At 38.9% G+C, this 18,917-nt stretch overlaps 1 protein-coding gene across 1 annotated transcript in view; it reads left to right on the plus strand.

Annotated features, from left to right (window-relative positions):
• The window catches only part of RFX8 (regulatory factor X8), a 31,471-nt gene extending 13,817 nt beyond the window's left edge, over positions 1 to 17,654 (plus strand). The window contains exons 7-16 of the mRNA XM_058018701.1: positions 971 to 1,105; positions 1,185 to 1,262; positions 1,779 to 1,892; positions 2,546 to 2,696; positions 3,763 to 3,821; positions 6,949 to 7,105; positions 8,216 to 8,310; positions 9,460 to 9,574; positions 13,298 to 13,585; positions 17,398 to 17,654. Coding sequence (XP_057874684.1) covers positions 971 to 1,105; positions 1,185 to 1,262; positions 1,779 to 1,892; positions 2,546 to 2,696; positions 3,763 to 3,821; positions 6,949 to 7,105; positions 8,216 to 8,310; positions 9,460 to 9,574; positions 13,298 to 13,585; positions 17,398 to 17,444 — 1,239 coding nt within the window. The 3' untranslated portion in view covers positions 17,445 to 17,654. The remainder of the gene's footprint in view (positions 1 to 970; positions 1,106 to 1,184; positions 1,263 to 1,778; positions 1,893 to 2,545; positions 2,697 to 3,762; positions 3,822 to 6,948; positions 7,106 to 8,215; positions 8,311 to 9,459; positions 9,575 to 13,297; positions 13,586 to 17,397) is intronic.
• The last annotated feature ends 1,263 nt before the right edge of the window (positions 17,655 to 18,917 follow it).

Genomic DNA, 18,917 nt, shown 5'->3' on the forward strand with positions numbered 1-18,917 from the left:
TTCTATCTAATATGTTCTGATGAAATACAGCTAGCCCATCTTCCTCAAAATAATCTTGGTCTGTGTAATCTCACTACATGCTTAGTTCCCTCACTCCTATTTCATCCAATAGCTAAATATTTTTGTTGTCTTAACGTCAGCTCAGATAATTTTTTCTGTACTGAGAGCAGAAATTGTGGCTGACAGATGAGGTTTTGAATATTAGGGGAGTTAGTGGGGCACAGCCTTGCTTGCCTGAGGCCCACAGTAGCAGACCCTCCTGCTGTTGAGAAAGTCTTTCCAACATGTCCTTTCTTACTCAACGGCGACATCAGCGTGCTCGGAGTTTATTGTCATGAGAAGTATTTAAATACTGGGAAATTATTAAGAAAAAAGAGCACAATCCCTGCCCGCAGAAAAGGGCAGATGCAAAACTAACCTGTGGCAGTTCTCCCCTCAGCAAGCTGCCATGGGATGACCTGACACCAGGCTTGTTGGATGTCAGCCCGCAGAGCATGAGCAACAAACTTGTGTGGACAAAGTGAGGAAGGCACGAGAGGCTGGATGTGTGACTGACTTCCACCGAGTGCTGGGGTGCAGTCATGAGTGCTGTGGCCAGGACAGCCGGTGGGAAATGTCCTGTCAGCCCCACAGCACAGCCAGCTAGCTGCAGCCTTGTGCAGAGGGTTACAAGTGTGACACAAATGCTACAGAAAATATATATGTATGATATGGATAGAATTAAATATTTACTGGTTTTGAACAGAAATTCATGTACAGTTTAGGATTTAAACATTTAGGCAGTCCTTCTTATTTTTTTCACCCACCTCTATTTCCTAAAAAAAGACAAGCGTTTCTCTAAAGAAATGCATCTTATTATAAAATCATGTCCTACAACTTCAAGAAAATACTTAACACCTTTAACCAAACAGACAAAGTAATTGCAATCTTTTTTTTTTTAATTGTCCAAAATAAATTCTGATGCATCAAGAGTAAGAATTTGCAGTATTATCCATCTGTCATTTATCTGAAGACTGAACAAGAGACTTTTCATTACCTTTCTCCTGATTTCAACCAGTTCTTCTTTGGAGAACAAGCACAAAGTGAGACATACCCCTATGAACTGGTACGTTGAAAGTGCACAGCCATAAAACAAGTTAGCTCTTTTCCTGTGACATCATTTTGTACCCTCTTTTTGGTAACAGATTGCACTGCTTGCCAATGACTACTACAACTATTGTCAAGTTATTTTACAAATGGTGAGAGAGACCAAGCTTGACAAGGTATGCTTTTTCTTTAATACCATTTACTCTGACAACAGCAAACAGCTGTAAGGGCAAAATTGTGACTGTGTATCTTATTTACTTGATGGTTTGAGCCAAGGTAGATGATCATTTATGGACAAAAGGAGCATTCAGTCAAGTTATTTTAAAATTCTGAGTTAACACAACATGCTCCAAGAATCTGAGTTTGTACACATATCCTGAGCCCTCCTGGCACATATATAAGTCTGACCTGATCCCATTACAATAGCCATGGATACATATCTTTAACTACATCCTCATATCCATGGCACAATTCTTTGTTTCTTCCCTCTTTTGGACACTGCCTGGTGAGGTTCAGCTTGTTGCTGCTTCCCCAGCTTGCTTCCACTTCCACTGGAGGCCAGCCAGGATGGGCCAGGCAAAGAGCCCATCTCCACGGCCATTCCTTTGCTGCTGTGTCTGTGTGTTGTCTTATTGAATCATACTTCACAAGTGTAAAATCAGTGAAAATTCATAAAGGGCTTTGTGTGACAGGTGGAAGATTGTATCATGTCATTCTGGACATCTCTGCAGCCTGAAAGAATAGAACTGATGTGCCTGCCAGATGTGTGCCAGCTGTTAAAAAGCTATGATAGGTATCTATTCAAGGTACTGCACACACATTTCCTTGTTGTAGCTATGCTATTGTGTGTTTGTCTCTTTTTGGTAGCTCTAAGGAGAAGGGCCCTCTCTTTCTTTTATGCTGTACAATGGGATTTTTTGTTTATTCCTCAACTCTTATCTTTCTGCTTCCTCTGAGACAGCCTGGTATGGGTTTTGGTTTTGAAAGGAGACAGTAGAATTTGGGATGACTTTCATTTTTCTCCTATATATTAATTTGTAAGTTCCTAATATCAGTGGACTGTGCTGTTATAAATGTGGTCTGTGGTTCTGGCATGAGGTTATGTGACTGAAATTTCAACTGATGATGATTTTCCAGATTATGAGAGTTACTTTTCCTTTGAGAACACTACTGCATTTCTCAGTGACCTTCCACATAGAAATATGCAGTTTTCTGATAAAAATAATTTGCTTATTTCCAGCCGGTCATTAAGTATGGTCTAGAAATTAATTCAGGTAGCAACATTTACTCTTAGGATCTTTGTCCTTCTGCTAAAAAGTTAGCTTAGCTCTTGCTTATTTGGAAGAAAAAATGTGTTTCTTTACACTTACATTTAAATTATCAATATAATTTTATTTCATGCTGCTGTAAATATCTGTGGTACACCAGTCAAGTGCAGCAGCATGAATTTGTATTCTAGGAGTTGGAGAACATCCTACTTCCTGATTTCCTGGAGGAGGTGCCTGCACAACATATAGACTCAATCAGATCATTCAGTGAAAATGTTAAATGTTGGATGCTTAATCCTTTGGGAGGTTTTCCATTACTGCTCCAAACATCCAAGTCTAATGGTAGGTTTGAGTAGGAGAGATATTTTCAAAAATAATCTTTGGTTAAACTGCAGAGAAGATTGTATTACAAAACTCTTAAATTATTTTAAAAAAATTTAGCTGATGTAACAGTGATAGTAGCAACAATTAGAGTTATCTGGGATACAGTTAAAAATAAATGGTCTTGCATAATGTGTGAGAACAAACTTAAGCCTAAAGTATTCCCACTTCATTGAAATTGAAATGTACTGAAATTGAAATGTACTTAAAGGAGCATTCAGTCAAGTTATTTTAAAATTCCGAATTCTGAAGTCTCTTGCCATGATTACTTTGGCCATGTAGATGACCAATAATATGCAGCATGCCCTGTGAAACTCAGATATTATTGGGTCTCTTCCTCTTACAAGTGACTTTATGCTGATAAATTAATTAATGGCTGTAGCAGTCCAATATAAAAGGAAAAAAGCCATAATCCCATAGGGAAAATATGACTGATATTAGAAGATGTTTGGAAAAAATCTGTTCTCTACAAAGCTGTGGTATATGTGTGTGTTTGTAAATACCTACACACACACACACACACACACACACACATATTTATACCTATTAAGCTGAAGATTCTGCCTAAAACATGATGCTGCTCAGTGGATCATTGAGTGAAGACCAACTCCCCAGAGGTAAAGCAGGGCTCCTGTGCAGGCAAAAGTTTGTGTTAGGATTAATATGCTCAGTATTGTAGACAGACTTAATTTTGCCATTTCTTACATTTGAATGCTTGACAGAGCATTAATTAGGAAGTATTAAATGAAAATAATAAAATATTGAAAGACTTTTTCCTGCACATCATGGATTAATAGATTCACAGTGAAGGAAGAGAGGTGAGCTGGGCAGCTTCTCTTTACAAGCTTTGACTGCAAGGGTCCCCAGCCCATCCCATATTGCTGGCTCAGTGCCCCAGCTGTGCCCTCCATTACCCTCCAAATCTCCCCTGGGGAACTACTTTCTAACTTAAAATATGTCTTCATTAATATATTTTAGACTGTAAAATATTAATGATGTGAAACATCTGCCTCTTCTTCTTTAACAGAAGCTAAAGAGTTTGTAAAAAGGCTCAGGAGACAGACAGACCTTTGCAACATGGTCAAGGTATGTTCCAGAATTCATGGAAAAAAGAGCCATGAATGTCATTCCTGTGAGCTGTTTGCACTATTTTTGACATGCTGCATTGGAGAACAAGTGCACAGCATGGATGTTCTTAACTGTACACTGACATGTCATGCTCACACTCCTTCCCATCTCTTCCCACACTGTTAAGCATGCTGAGGGGACATTTTCCTCACTGGATCCTTCTGAAAGCCTCTGAGGTGTAGTTGATGGCAGCCCATGGAGAGGAGAACACAGTAGTTCTGTGTCAGATGACAGCTTCCAGTTTCTTTGCCCATCCATGCCAAAGTCAGTCAAGAGCACATGCTGGAGCATTCCTTCCATTGGTGCCCTTGGATCCTCCCAAATCCTTGGGTTTTGAGGTGGTCTGGGCTATAGCAGAAAAAGGAAGGTCACAAATAGGGGAGAAAGCAAAAGAGAACAGGGGATATATTCTCTCCTTCAAACATGTGAAAGTGTTTTTTACATTTTTCCAACATGCCATCTGATTTGAATCGTTACTCTGATGGAAGAAGGGAAGCAGGGAGAAAATAAATGAGGGAGGAAGGGAGGGACAGAAGGAACTGCAGATTCTTGGACCACTAAATGTAGCTTTTCTTTATGGGGAAACTTCATCACCAGCAGCATACAAAACACTCCCTCCTCTTACTTAAAAAAAAAAAGAGTAAAAAATAAAAAGCACAGACATGTATAAAGGTGACTGCCCACACAAAAAGTTGACTTCCATGAAATACCGAGCACTCACAGTTTCCACTAACTGCAGCAGCCCTTGGAGATACTCATACCTGAAAATCTCAGCTTTATGTGCTTCTAAACAGGGCTTCTTATGCATTGAAGAGCAAGATCCAGCAAGATCATGAGTATCACCTATTCCCAGACATTTGTATTTGATTTGCATACTTCAAATCACCCTTCTTGTTTTCAAGCCATGATGTCAAAGGGCTGGTTGTAGCTCTTTCAGTCTTCCTTCCCTGTTCTTAATGTGTAGGAAAGCTGCAGAGTCAAAACTGGATTTACACCCTCAAGATTTAAGGCAAGAGAATTTCAGCAGTTGGGGGAAATTCTTTAGAAGAAGCCTCTGGGTGCTCTACATCCCTTTTGCACTGTTTAACCCACACAAATTGAACACAGCAGACCGAGAATCAGGGTCAAATTTATACTTCTAGCTCTCACAAGAAAAAGTTTGTACCTTCTCTAGAGCCTCTTCAAAATAAGAGAAAAGTAAAAGAGTTTACTGCACTTGATATTTTGGGGTAGTGAGTTCCAAGGTATAATTATTTGTTGTATGAAAAAATACTTTCTTTCATTATTTTAAAATTCCTACTCTTCTTCAAGCAATGCTTCCCACAGACCTGCATCACATCCTGCCTCAGTTATTTCTCTCTGAAAGTCAAGTTTATCTCACCTTCTCACACAGGAGTAATTTGTTATTTCTAATCAACCTTCTCAGTTTTCTGTCTAAAATGCATCTGGAATTTCAACTAAAGACTGATGGTCAGAGCAGGCAAGAGTGCTCCTGATGAGAAGTGCTACAGAGGCACTGTGCAACCTCTGAACACTGTAACCACATCATTCCTTGTAGAGCACTTCACAATAATTCAGCCATCTGGTGAGAAAGTAAGAACAATTTTGGCAGGGTCAACATTCAAAAGAAAAAAAGTAACTTTCCCACCATGTGTAGATAAAGCAGGCTGACAGCTGCTACTACCTGGACATGTAGAAATAATTAGAGCATAAAAAGGTGCAAATTCCCTGTGAGAAAAGGACCTAAATGTGATGCTTGTCATTTTCTGGGGCTGATTCCTGCCTCTGGCAAGTTGTATTTGAGTGTTGAGAGGGCTGGCTCTGAGTCATTTTGGAGAATCACATTTAATATAGTGAAATCCAATGGCTGAAGGGATCAGTCCAAAGTGTTGGGCATGGAGTCAGGTATTAGCAGCCTACTGAAGGTGCTGCCCTGGTAGTTCCCAGCCCTTGGGTCATGTGTTCTTTTTGCAGGCTCTTTTTCTGTCCCTGAAAGCTCCAAGTCAAATAAGAAGAATGCCTTTGTCTCTAACTTCTATGAAGGAGATTGCTAAGTGAGAATCAGATTGAGTTTGGTATTTAAAAAAAAGTTAGCAGAGTGATGAAATATAGCTTTATTGATAATTTTTGCAAAGAAATGGTCAGCTGCATTTGTTGCTGCTTGTGAGGTCATGTTAAGCACCTGGTAAATGGGATTTGTTAAAACATGTATTAATCCTGAAGTCTTCTGGAATTTTACAAACCATATTTTTCCTCTGAAAAGCCCAACTGGATAAGAGTTATTTACAGAAAAGCCTGAAGTCCAAAAAAAGCTTTAGAATCTTACTGATTTCAGTATGAAAGACTAAACATATTTGTTAACAAAATTTAATGGATTCAGATTTAGTTTCCTTGACTGTTTTCATCATTTCATCAAGAATCTTAAGGACTATTGTGTGATATTAGCAACTAATTTTAAAAAGTGAAGAGATTATGATAAATGTTAGTCTGAAAATTGTTTGCAATATCTCTGTAATACTTTTTTAGACAAATATGAAGACAGATTTATTCACAAATGACTCATAAGCAGATAAATAGGATAAAAACCAACTAATACTGTTTTAACTAATACTGTATTTCTAATGTTATATTTACTCTCTCAAAGGCTTGAGCAATTTGAGAAAACTTGCAACGATTAAATTGCAACGTAAATTAAGGACAGATAACACTGAAGGAAAGTCATCCCTGATAAACCATTCCATGCTTTAGACAAAATATCATTATTTAGTGTAATTATAATAACTCTAGGCAAAGCCAATTGCCCAGGCAATTGCTCACATAATTCAAGTATGTTAGCCTTGTCTGCTCCATCACAGACAACACAGAGCATCATTGAAAATGACTTGTCCCAGAACAAAACTCTCTTGAAGACAACTTCAGATTTATCTCCTTTGATCCTATAGCCCCCCCACACCCCCAGTTTGGAGCCTGGTCATATGAAGTCTAGTATTCAATAAGGGAAGCTTTCCTTCTTCAATTCCCTTATTTGGCTGAGTTATGGGCTTGAGAAAATGAAAGGCATTAACTGTTTTTTTATTCTGTCCAGACAGTAAGAGCACTCTTGAACAACAACAGCACAGTCACTGTTCTGCGGTCAGGCTTGCATGCCATCTTCAATGAGAAATCTCTGGATGTGACCAAAGACCTCTTTCAAGAGAAGTTTAGGAATCCAAAGAAGCGGCAGAAAAACATACAATTAAAATGTAATTAATTGTTGCTATTTATTGTCTTTCCTCTTAAGCACTAGGTTGTCACTGTTAGAGGTCCAGCATTTCCTCTTGTTTATTCATGACATCTGCCTTACTGGCATTTACAGTCTTCCTGTAACCTGAAGGGCTAGAAAAGAGACAATAAAATTGAGAATCGAGCATGAGGTAAAATCCTCCCAACTTTAAAGTTTAAGAATGAAAGGCTTTTGGTTCTGACTCTCTTAAAGCTTTTTGTGACAGCAGGAGTGGAGTTTGTGTTACTGAATTATGTATTTCCTAGAAGGTTGACAAGCAGGGATATTTTTTCATGCTTTGTTTTGACAGGAAATATGTTTTCAATGATTGCATTTTCCTCTGTTATTAGTTGAAGCACACAGAATAATTTCTTGTGGCCAGATTTTGAAATACTGTATGCTGAACTGGACAAGGCCTTTTAGCTTTTGTGTCCTTTTGCTGTATTGTGGCCTGTGGGATCAATGTGGGGCTGTAAACAATAAAATACACAGTTTGTGTGCAGCCATGACATAATGATTTGACAGATTAATGAAAAGGAATAGAACAGCAACTTAATTTTTAGATTAATTGTCTGCCATTTAAAATATTAGGAAGAGATAGGCAAGTTGGACTAGGCTGTGCACAGAACTATCCAGGGGATATATGATATGTGGCAGCATTATCCATATTTATGTTGGTCTACAGAATATTCTGCATTTTCTGCTTTGTTTTCAAAATTTTTTCTCCCTTCAACAGTGAGACCAAGATTTTTTTTCTCAATCGCATAAAATCTCAGATAAATAAGTTAGTATTGCCACTAACCAAATTCCAGCTTTCTCTGTGGAACTGTTTTTTCTTGCCACCTTTGCCATGATGACTAGGTCAGTGCACTTATGCTGGAAATGGAAATACACATGAATTCTGACTGATTTCAAAGTAGGGTACTATTCCTCACTAAAGAAATTGTATATTAATCAAAATGCTAGAAACAGATGTCTTAATCTATTTTAAGGTAAAGATAAAAGAAAAAAAAAAAGCTTAAAACTGCAGAAACAAACCAAAAGGCAGACCAATCACTTCAAGTAATGATCTCCCTTCTGTATTTCACAGGTTTGAAGAACTTCATTTCTTCACTGGCATCTTCCACAGATATTCGGGATCTCCTGAGCTGTTTGTCTTCAGATCTCCAGACTTTTGTTATTAAGGTATAAAATTAATAATTTCAGAATAGGAGGAGGTACCACATAATTTATCCTGCTACAAGCTGACTGTCACTAGTCTGCAGGAGGTACATGGCACACTAGCAACCTGACCAGACTGCAGATTTGCATAAATACAATTTGTGCATGCTGTGGAAAAGGGGAGAATTAATTGACATACAAAAATTCCATCTGTGCAAACAACTACAAGCATATTTCTGTGCACATATCCACTCTAGTCATTTCAGTATCTGCTCTGATTTCATATACACATATTATCATAGCCCCTAATAAACCAAAATTCAGAAGTAATATGTTGGTATAAATGAAGAACATTTCATGGTTCCTTAGATCCTTGTTTCACCAAGCTGTTGACTTTTAGCAAGTACTAAGAACTTCTAGCAGAAAGTCTCTAGCTCTTGTGAAAGATTCAAGTATGACCATCCTCACATATGCACCTTTCAATAGATTACCAATTCTACCACCCCTCTACCTTCACTGACTCACAATTTGTGTCACTGTGTTGGTACTGCTGCATTTGGTTGGTTACCATAACATTAACTTGGGTTTGGGTGGTACTTAGAGTTTGGGGTTGTTTTCTCCCTTCTGAAGAAGCAGAGTAAGCTGTGTTCCCTTGGCTTAATTATTTACTCTTATTTTTTTCTTTTTAAATGAAGACTAGTACTTTGCAATTCTGTAGTGCCTCCATCTTACATAAGCCTCAACTACATGATGGGATGGTATAGAGAAGATGGAGTGGGACTCTTTCTGAGGGTTCATAGTTATAGGCCATAAGGCAATAGACACAAGTTGCAGCAAAGAAAATTTCCAATAGATACAATGAAAAAAAAATTACCCTTAGAATAATTAAGCATATGAAGGGGTTACCTGGAAAGTCTGTGGAATCTTTATCCAGTAGATATTCAGAACTTGGCTGGACAAGGCCTGAACTAAGCTGGCCATGCTTTGGACATCAGAATAGGTAATATCCAAAGATGTCTTTCAACCTAAGACATTTTAGGATTCTAATAGAAAAAAATGCTTGTTGCTTTTTTCACCTTTGTATGCAGTTTGTACAGGGAAAATGGTCTGACACACAGAAGGGAATTCCTTTAACCAACTTTATCATAAACCAATTTTTTTCTTTATCTGCAGCCAAGCAAGAGTAAAGAGGCATTTAAAGAGCAGGCATCAGATTTCATGTTGAAATGGAACCTCCTACTGAGCAATGTAGGCAAGATTCTGACTATCAACAGGACAGACAGTTTTGGTAAATAGGATCTTTGTGACTCTAATTTGATATGCCCCATTTTGACCTGAGATGGCAGAGGCAACAGATCCAAAAGTACCTAAAGGGGGCAATGAGGGCTGGTGATGTAATGACAGGACAATGGGGAATGGCTTTAAACTGAAAGAGAGCAGGTATGGACCGGATATTAGGAAGGAATTCTCTACAGTGAGGGTGGTGAGGCATCAGAACACGTTGCCCAGAGAAGCTGTGGATGCCCCATCACTGGATGTGTTCAAGGTCAGGTTGGATGGGGCTTTGAGCAACCTTTGGAAACTGCATGGTGGGGGTTGGCACTAGATGGTCTTTAAGGTCTCTGCCAGTCCAAACTGCTCTGCACTTCTGTGATTCTATGATTTTAACTGATATAAATGCACACAACATTTAATAGAGGCATCTCTTCTCCTACTCCTTCCCTTTCATCACCATTTTCCTGGTGATGTGGCTAGAGAAGTCAGGGAATTGAAATGATTACCACGTTTTGACCAAACCAGCTCTGTGGGCAAAACTCTAGGATGAGCATAAGAGAGGAGAGTAGGAGCATGAAGCTGTAGATGGCAGGAAAGCCAGGACTCCCTCTTTTGGCAGAAGTTGTACTTTGTGGGGAAACAGGGAACAGCAGCCTGAGGTGAGAGCCTCTGCTTTCCCTCCATAAAAGAGGTGCACACCACAGCAAAATGGTTTGATGGAGATCTGGGGCCACTAATATTCCAAACCATAAGCATCCCAGACATCTCAAGTGATAGCTCTGAGCTCCCCAGGTTCTTTGTGTATAATACAGCCAGAGCAGAAACACTGCAATAACTAGTTGCCAAAAAAGCAGCTAGTTCCTCTGACAACAGATATATGCTCCTCTTACTTAATGTCTTACACTGACATAAGTTCTTGTCTAGCCAGCAGCACACCTGCTGAAGGTATTGAACTGACTGAAAAGTAGCCTGAAAATAGCCTAAAAAACTGACTGAAAATTAGCTGGGTGGTTTTTCTTTCCATCTTAGGGCTCTAAGGCACTTAGGACTCTGAGCTGTCAAACATCAAATCCATCATACACCAGTGCAAGGTGGGAGAAGGGAAGGAGCTGTGCAGTTGTGTTCACTCCAAGAGGCTTGAAGTGATACAAATGTCTTAAATCAGTCCAATCTCTACCCTAACTGCCTTTCTTTTCACTTGTAACACCTTGCAAAGGTGCCACTTCTGCAGAAATGTATTGTCTCCTGTGAGTTGCATCTAATCCCAAACTGTATTAAATGCCTTTTAGATTTTCAAAGGAGCAACTTCATATTTTTAACTCATCTGTTGGATGCAGCTTCATACAAATAGCCAAAGAAAACCTCATTATTTTCTTTGAAATGCCCCTTGAAAACCATGCTTTCATGTGTTTGCTAAAAATATGTAACAAAGGGGTATATCAAAGTTGCTGCCTTTTGTGTTCTTCAGTATTCTTACCCCATTAATGCCTGTGCTTGTGCATGTATGAACACACTCTTCTTCTGCATCAAGCTGCTGCCTTTTGCCTTCTGTTTGCTTGTAAACTGTCTGGAGCAGGATCAGAGTTTTGTTCTGTGTCTGCAGGGAACATAACACAGTAGGGTCCCTCGTCCCTCAGCTGCTGCATTACAGTAAGGGTAAAACAATCAATCCTTTCTCTCTCTCCAGAGGAGTTCTGCACAAAACTCTCCAATGTCATATGCAGTATTTTTGGCAATGAATAAACTGAGAATGCATTCCAAGAACTGCACTGGAAGTATAATGTTTATTGAAATCCCCCATGATGATGAAATCCTCTTCCCTCTTTCCACCATAAGAAGAGTTTAATGAATTGCCTCCCTGTTCTGCAGTTGTGTTGATGGATGGGATTCAATGGATGGAGCACATCTCTTGGTCTGCTGAGGCTTCGTTAAACTAATTAAAAATTACATTTTTACCCATTTTATGACAGTTTTCCTACTACAATAACAGTAAAATTGCATTTATTTCAAATATGAGAGAGTTAAAAATATTTTTTAATATTTTGCTGTGATACTTCAATAATGTGGCCATTATTATCTTTCTTTGCTCCTTAAGATGGTGTATTTGATCTATCAATGTCCCTTTTTTTTTTTATTTTTTTTTTTTTTTTTTTTTTTTGCATGTTTCTATTCCTTTAGGACACTGAGTTTTAGCAGACAGGCTGAAGCAGTTCTGTTAACAAGCCATCTGGTGTAAAAGTTCTGTACTTGGGAACATTGCTTTCCAGAAATGTCTTTAATCTCAGCATTTCTTCAAAATATGAACTATGTAGCATACACACTGAAGAAACACAATTACCTGGGAAAATGTGTGTCATGTTAATCCAGTAACCAAAACAAATCTTGCTTCTGACTTGACCTCTTGCCTTCTAGCTTGCCACATGCAGCAGACATAATACACTGGCATCTTCACACCTCTCAATTTGGGATTGGCTTTCACCCTTTTCCAGCCCAGCCCCACTTGGGGGTGCCCAGGTGAGATCAGAGGAGCCCTGCAGTTATCCCTGCTGTAGGGCAGCAGGGAGCAGGTGTGCTGGAGCATCCAGGGCTAATGGGAGCTCTACAGCTCCTTCAGCTCCGTCTCCTTTCCAGAAAATGTGTCTCTACACGCCTCCCTCACAGCGTTTCATGTCAGCTCACACACCTCTGCTGCCTTCCAAGGCATTCAAGGATGCACTTCCAAGCCATGGGGAGTGAGTAGTGAGCTGTGTATTCCTCTTCTGCAACAAATTGCTTCAGCTTGGTTCCTCTTGAGAACTGTGTTCCTCTGGATTATCCCAAAAGACAACTGGAGTGGTAGCTTTGGCTTCATGCTTACTCTTAGAGAATATATTGAAAACACCTGTAAGACTGTTAGAAACATTCTTGAACTACTATTAAAAAATCAATATCGTTTCAACTCTAACTATAAAAATCCCTTTCCTTGTTCCATAGGTAAACAAGCACTTCCTCCTACTTTCCTAGCTTAAGGATCCTCAAAAGGATGAACAGCAAAAGCAGCAGCTTCTTAGACACATATAACATCAAAAGAATATTTTTCATTTTTAAGGATCTGTAAACTGTGGTCATTAATATAAATTGTGATCTCTCCTTGTTAATGTCTATATAAACTAGTTTGTGGGATGCAGAGCTTGATGAATTCTTATGCAGATTTATGGCATGGAAGATCTAGTTTTTACTGTAAGGGCTTTCAACCAAGGTATGATTCAAAAGTCAATGGCCTCAGTGAGTCCTTCTGGCCTTTTATCACCTATGGTCCAAGCTGCAAGGTGGGCCATTTAATGTCATAGATATACACACACAGATGTCTGTAGGAGGTTTCACTTGGGAAAAGGTGGAATGATTTATCTGTCTGAGGGGAGAATGGGGATAATATGTGGTTATTGATAAGCCTTGTTGTAGAAGTGAGTGGGGAGGAGGAACTTGAACAGGAAAGTGAATGAACACAACTTTCGTCTCTAGTTAAATAAGGGAAAAACATTTTGCATATATTTTAAACTGCTGTTTAAAAATAGCAGTGGTGCTTATTTTTCTGGGATATTTGGAAGTACATAATTTTGTAAGTACTGTTTGATGAGTGCTAGTCCATTACTTTGTCTGCCTATTACTATAATGAAGCCCTTCAAAAAAGAACACATCATAAAGATATGCAAATGCAGAGGTTGTCATAATTATCTTTGTTTTTCTTTAAACCTAGGATCCTGGCTTTTGTTGAATATGCTACTTGTTGATTTTGCGGCTCACATTTTCCAGTCCTATATAGAAGAGGAGAAGGAAGAAGGAAATGCCTTGGTTGCAAAGCAAAATGAGGTCCCTGTTCTGTGTGTTTATGAGCCCAGCCATCTCTCAGCCTGTTTTGCTGAGGAGGAACCTCAAGCCAGCGCTCCACAGACAGCTCTTGTGATGCAGAACCAGAATAACTTTGCATTAAGCAATGCTTTCCAGAGTTCTGAGTTGTTTGGTGAACACAGCCACTGTCAGCAAGGTGAAATTAACATTAACTTAAAAGAAAATGATGGGGAAAATGTTATAAATTGGGCAAATTAGGACAGATTGGGAGGTGTGTGGCTGATTGGGGTATTTTCTGCATGTAAAGTAGAACTAATGAAATCCAGGTTTGCATGGAGCTGTGTCCAATGTCATGGAAACCTCAACTCACAAAGCATCCTCCACATCCTGCTCCCATCCCACAGTGATACCAATGGATTGTAATCTCAACATCACCCACCTCCTCAGCACCATAGGTTCCTGGTTCTTTCCTTAGGTTTCCAGCAGACATCAGGAGCTCCTTCTGATTCCCCAAGTGTTGTCTAAGGAAGAGCAGTGCTGTTCTGGTGGGTTGGGAGCAGGCCATGGGCTAGCTGACAAACAGACTGCATATATTTATCAATCAAAAATGAGAGGGCACAGTGTGGTCTTTCCTCACTTTTGGAAGCACTGAGAGGCTCTCTTCCCTCCAATTATCGTTACTTTTATCAAAAGATATGAAATATCTTCAGAAATATGAAATCCTTGAGACCCTTCTGCTCTTGATTTTCTTGCAGTCAGTCCACTGCTCCAAACTCACTAGCATAAGGTGTGACATACAGGTAGAAAACAAGATAAACTCTAAGTCTTCTAGAATACAAGGCTAAATACAAGAACACATGGGAATATGGATCAAGCCTCTGTGGTTAATGCAAGTGATGAATTAGACATTCAGCTCTTTTCATATTTCTCTTCCATGCAGTAAGAGCACTTGTCTCATGTCTCAGAGAACATTGTGTTTTCCAGAAAACTGAAAGAAAAATGTTAATGGCACCAAGACTCACAGAGAAAACTAGGTTTTTTGGGTGGCACTACTATAGTTATTCCCAAGTGGTAGTCAGTTTCCATTCACTAGCACAGGAGTGGAAATTGACTGTTTTAAAAACATCTTTATTAATTATAAGGCCCTGTAAGGGACCCTAATTTTTTTAAAGTATGCTAAGACTAGTCCAGCAAAGAAAATTGGAGGAGAGAAAGCAGTCACACAGAGGACAAACCAAGAATGATTTATACACGTGATGGGTGTGTTTGTCAGCTTTTGTTATTTTTCTAATTGTAAAATAAAGACCCATCCTGCCATATTACCTTTATATAAAAATGTAAACTGTGCTGGGTGCTGACAATTTGCAAGAGAGCTCTAAATCAGTGATGGCCAGAAATGAGGAAATGAACCACTAGAAATTTTATTCAATATCTGCCCATGTCCTGTGCTCTTCTCTTCACTGTGCTACTTTTTGTATGTCCCATGCCCATTGCAATGCTTTTTGCAGGAGTCATCAGACAAGGGCTTGACCCAGCTTTGGTCTGTGGAAGTGATGTACTTATAAATATGTACCAGTTTTGAATTTTTTGTACCTGATCACAAGAACAGAGCAAGGCTGATTAGAGAGAGGGATGAGGAATCATCCCTTTCAGAATAAGAGGGGAAGAGTGTAAAATGTGAAATGAGGAGTATGAGGACTTGGGAGAAGGTGTGCATGAGGGAAGGACACAGTGAATGACTAAGAAAGTGTAGGAGTTTAGGCATCAAATAACCCAACAAATGATGGATTCTACCAGTCCATGTGCAAGATGCTAATCACTGGGATGAAAAAGATATTCTAGCAAGCACTTGTTATGTTGTGGTTGAAGTGTTTACAGTTTGTGATGGAGTTGGAAAATGTGAACCTGCAGCTCAAAAGGGCTCAGGAGCTGTGAGAGAGTGAATGAGCACTTTTGCCTGCTCATGTTCTTCAGATGAGTGCTGCTCCCACCTTGACCATTGCAGATTCTTTCTTTTGTATATCCACACTGATGCCACAGGTTGCTGAAAAACACAGCTGCCAAAACCATCTCTGTCACCCACTGCTTTGTTTGTATTGTCATCTCTGTAGTTCCTCTGACTAGATTTCCATTGCATGAGGATTTTTGTTCTGTGACTTTTGACCACTAAAAGTCATCATTATGCTTCCCAGGAACCATCTGTCCCTGCTCTTGCCTAATCCCCCTTTGGGCACAGATGCCCCATTCTGTTGGGTATCTCAGCAGCCATAGCAGCATCCACCAGCCACACTGCTGTTTCCTGGACCACATTTCTGCTGCCTGACATATTGCTCAGGTTTATTTCATAATTTTTGCTTTTAATTCCTTCACCTTAGGCGGGCTTGGCAGGTTTCTGTAACCCAGAGCTTTTCATCAGTTCCCATCCTCCACTCCATCCATTGCCAGCATCACCCAACCTCCGTGGTTTTTAATCTTGCTCCACAAGGCATTTCTATGCCTTCTCTACAGCCTGTTATGCTGTGGAAAAAAAAAAAATCTGTTCATCACACCTCCCCACTCAGCTCATTGAAATCAGTGCTAACCACTTGGTCTTGCTACAAAACCCTGGAAAAATATGAGGGAAGACTGGTAACATGAATCAGAAAAGAATCTCCCAATCTTACCCTGATATCAGCAGCACCAATATGTGTGGCTTAGCAGATCCCTTCCTGATCTTTTAGTTGTCACCTTTATTCTTCCTCTTCCTTCTCCATCTGTTTCTAGTCTTCCATTCCTAGTTGATGCTGAATATAAATTAGACTCCTCAGCAGGGACACCATCTTTTCCCATTTATTATGAACAGTGCAGTCCATTTATGAATCTTATCTTTAAATATAGTTTAAATAATTAATACATAGAATTAATAAATAGAGTTAATACTCTTGAAAACAGAATACATTCCAGGTTGGTGGCATCTCCTGAGGAAAATATTGGTTTTATATGAAAAAAAAATGCAGAGGGCAGGGGGCAAGATAGTAGAAGATTTGTACACACTGGCTTAGCAGGGAAGTGTGGCAGATGAAACGCTATAGAGCCAAACACACATAGTATGAACTTAAAATTGATGAAACTAGTGGCAGGAACAGAGATGCTCTAAATAAGCCATAATCTATAAAAGTGCAGTTCAGAGAGAATTGGCCAGATCTTTATTCCTTATCACAGAGCTTGCAGTTGCTTTCTCTCAGCATGAATAGCTTTTTTTTTTCATCTAGAAAATCTCATTCTAGGCTTCTGCTTTTTTTTTCACTTGTTACCAAATTAAAATCCTATTAAGCAGCACACCTGCAGTGGGTTCATCTGCAGAGCACTGTGCTGCAGCTTTTAATCCAATTCCACACCTTGTAACATACAATATACTGCAAACCTGGGCACGAAGAAACTGAGGGTATGCTATTCCTAGCTCTGTTGCCAGAGAGCAAATCAAACACTTTGGTTTGTTAAAAAGGGAGAAAAAATAGCACATAGTTAACTACTTGACTTGTAGGAATGGTAAGTGTTCATCTGAGAGGTCTGTATAAGCCAGGATACAGAGATCAAGTGAAATCATTAACTAAAATGATCAAAAAATGAGAGCAAAAACATGACCCTGCTTGAATTCAGTGTCAAAACTTCTGCTGACTTTAAGAAAGCCAGAATTTCAGCATGAAAAAGCAGTCCCCATCAGGGGAGAGGCTGAGACTGTGTGTCAGCTGTGAGCCCTTCTATTCATTTTCAAAACAAATAAAGTGTGAATGATGTATTCAAAGGGGATATGCCCTTCTGCCAGACCTTTGCCACCCTATGATGAACCCCAATGTGTGCTTCCTCTTGTTGGGTTTATTTGATGTAAAATAAGGCTGGATATCTATAAAATAGCTCAGGTTCAGCAACTAAGAGTAGAGAAGACTTTTTTTGTTCAATGAAGGGAGAAACAAATGATTTACAATTCTTACAGTCAAAACATTTCCATGTTTCTTTTCTAATTTTCAGCACATCCAGATAATTTAGGAAGAGAAAATTATTATATCATGTACTAAGTTGGATCTTCAAGTTGGAAAGGAAACATTTCTTACTCAAAAAGATGAAATTATATTTCTCTGCCTCCAATGAACTTCAAATCTTCAGAGAAAAGCATCCTGGCTGTAGCATTCTATATGATATGCCATTCTCACTTTTTGATAAAGTTTAAGAAACACTGTTTTCATTCTCTTATACTAAAGAGCTTTCTTTTTTTAAGACAAAATGCAAAACTGGGCCGGCAATGCAATTATTTTAAGTTGTCATGTGATTTGATTTGGATTATTTGAATAAATCTTCAGATGATAAAGGTGAAGTACTCGTGGCTTGATTTTATGTATTTCTTGTATATTTCTGTTGTCAGTAAAGCTGAAGACCTACCTGAGGTAATCATGGTAAATTATCTGGAAGCTACAGTATAAATGAATGACTCTGTGTTAATGCTGCTTTGTGTCTATGGTGTTTAATTAAAAATGTATATTTATTGAATATAAAACCTAGCACTAATTCCTGTCTTTAGAAATTCCTGCTTTGTTTACCATTTCTGCAGGATAAAAGAGTCAGTATCTCACATATAATTCTATTAACCAAAATAAAATAGGCTGTATAGAATGTTACTATTTTATTATGTTAAAAGCTAGGTTGTTTGGGCTTGTTCTGTAACTAAAGTACAAGCAAAGACATTTATAAAGAGAAAACCTGGCATAAATTCATTGAAAATTGTAAATACAAATGATGAGATTTGTATCTTGCATGCATCAGATTGTGTGAGGAAATTCCCTGAAACACCATGGAAATGGGGGGTTTAGCTATTTCTGAAGAGCATGCCTGCAGTGAGTTGTCTGTGCCTGGTTGCTATTTCAAGAAGGGACAACTGCTTCAATATTTTAAGAAGGGACGTATCCTGAATCAGAGAAAAGCACTTGTCAGGAGCTTGGGAAGCTTTCACTCATTTTGGGTTTGGAAATCTACATTGATTTGCCACTTGCATCTCCATTCCTCTGTCTCAGCTCAAGCTCTGTCTGAAGTGGGAATCATTTTTCAAAAGTGTGGTATTGCAGCAGATGTAGACAGGGCCATGTGCTAAATGAAAAGGTAGTCATGTATTCAGCTCTGCAGAAAAGATTAAGAGTTTTGTGCCAAAATTATATTTTCTTGGGAAGTATCTTCACAATCAGAAAAAAAATTAGGGTCTTAAGGCCCATTATACCCATTTCTACTATTCCTTAGGTTTTATAGGGGAGGGAAAAAAGGGAACAGGGAGTGTAAGAAAAAATAAGCTAAAAATACTCAGTATTCTCCGGTCCACTTTTATTTATAAGAGTTTAGATTCTAGATTAGATATACCTGTTCTCATGGCACAATTAGGCAGAAGTTGTATCAGTAGACTGATCATCTATTCTTCACAGATATGAAAAAGTAAGATGTACCTGAGAACATCTTTTAGATGTACCTGAGAACCTTCAGACAGGCAAAGGTTTCTGAGAGATTCT

The sequence above is a fragment of the Melospiza georgiana genome, chromosome 2, assembly GCF_028018845.1.
Source record: "Melospiza georgiana isolate bMelGeo1 chromosome 2, bMelGeo1.pri, whole genome shotgun sequence".
NCBI lineage: Eukaryota > Metazoa > Chordata > Aves > Passeriformes > Passerellidae > Melospiza > Melospiza georgiana.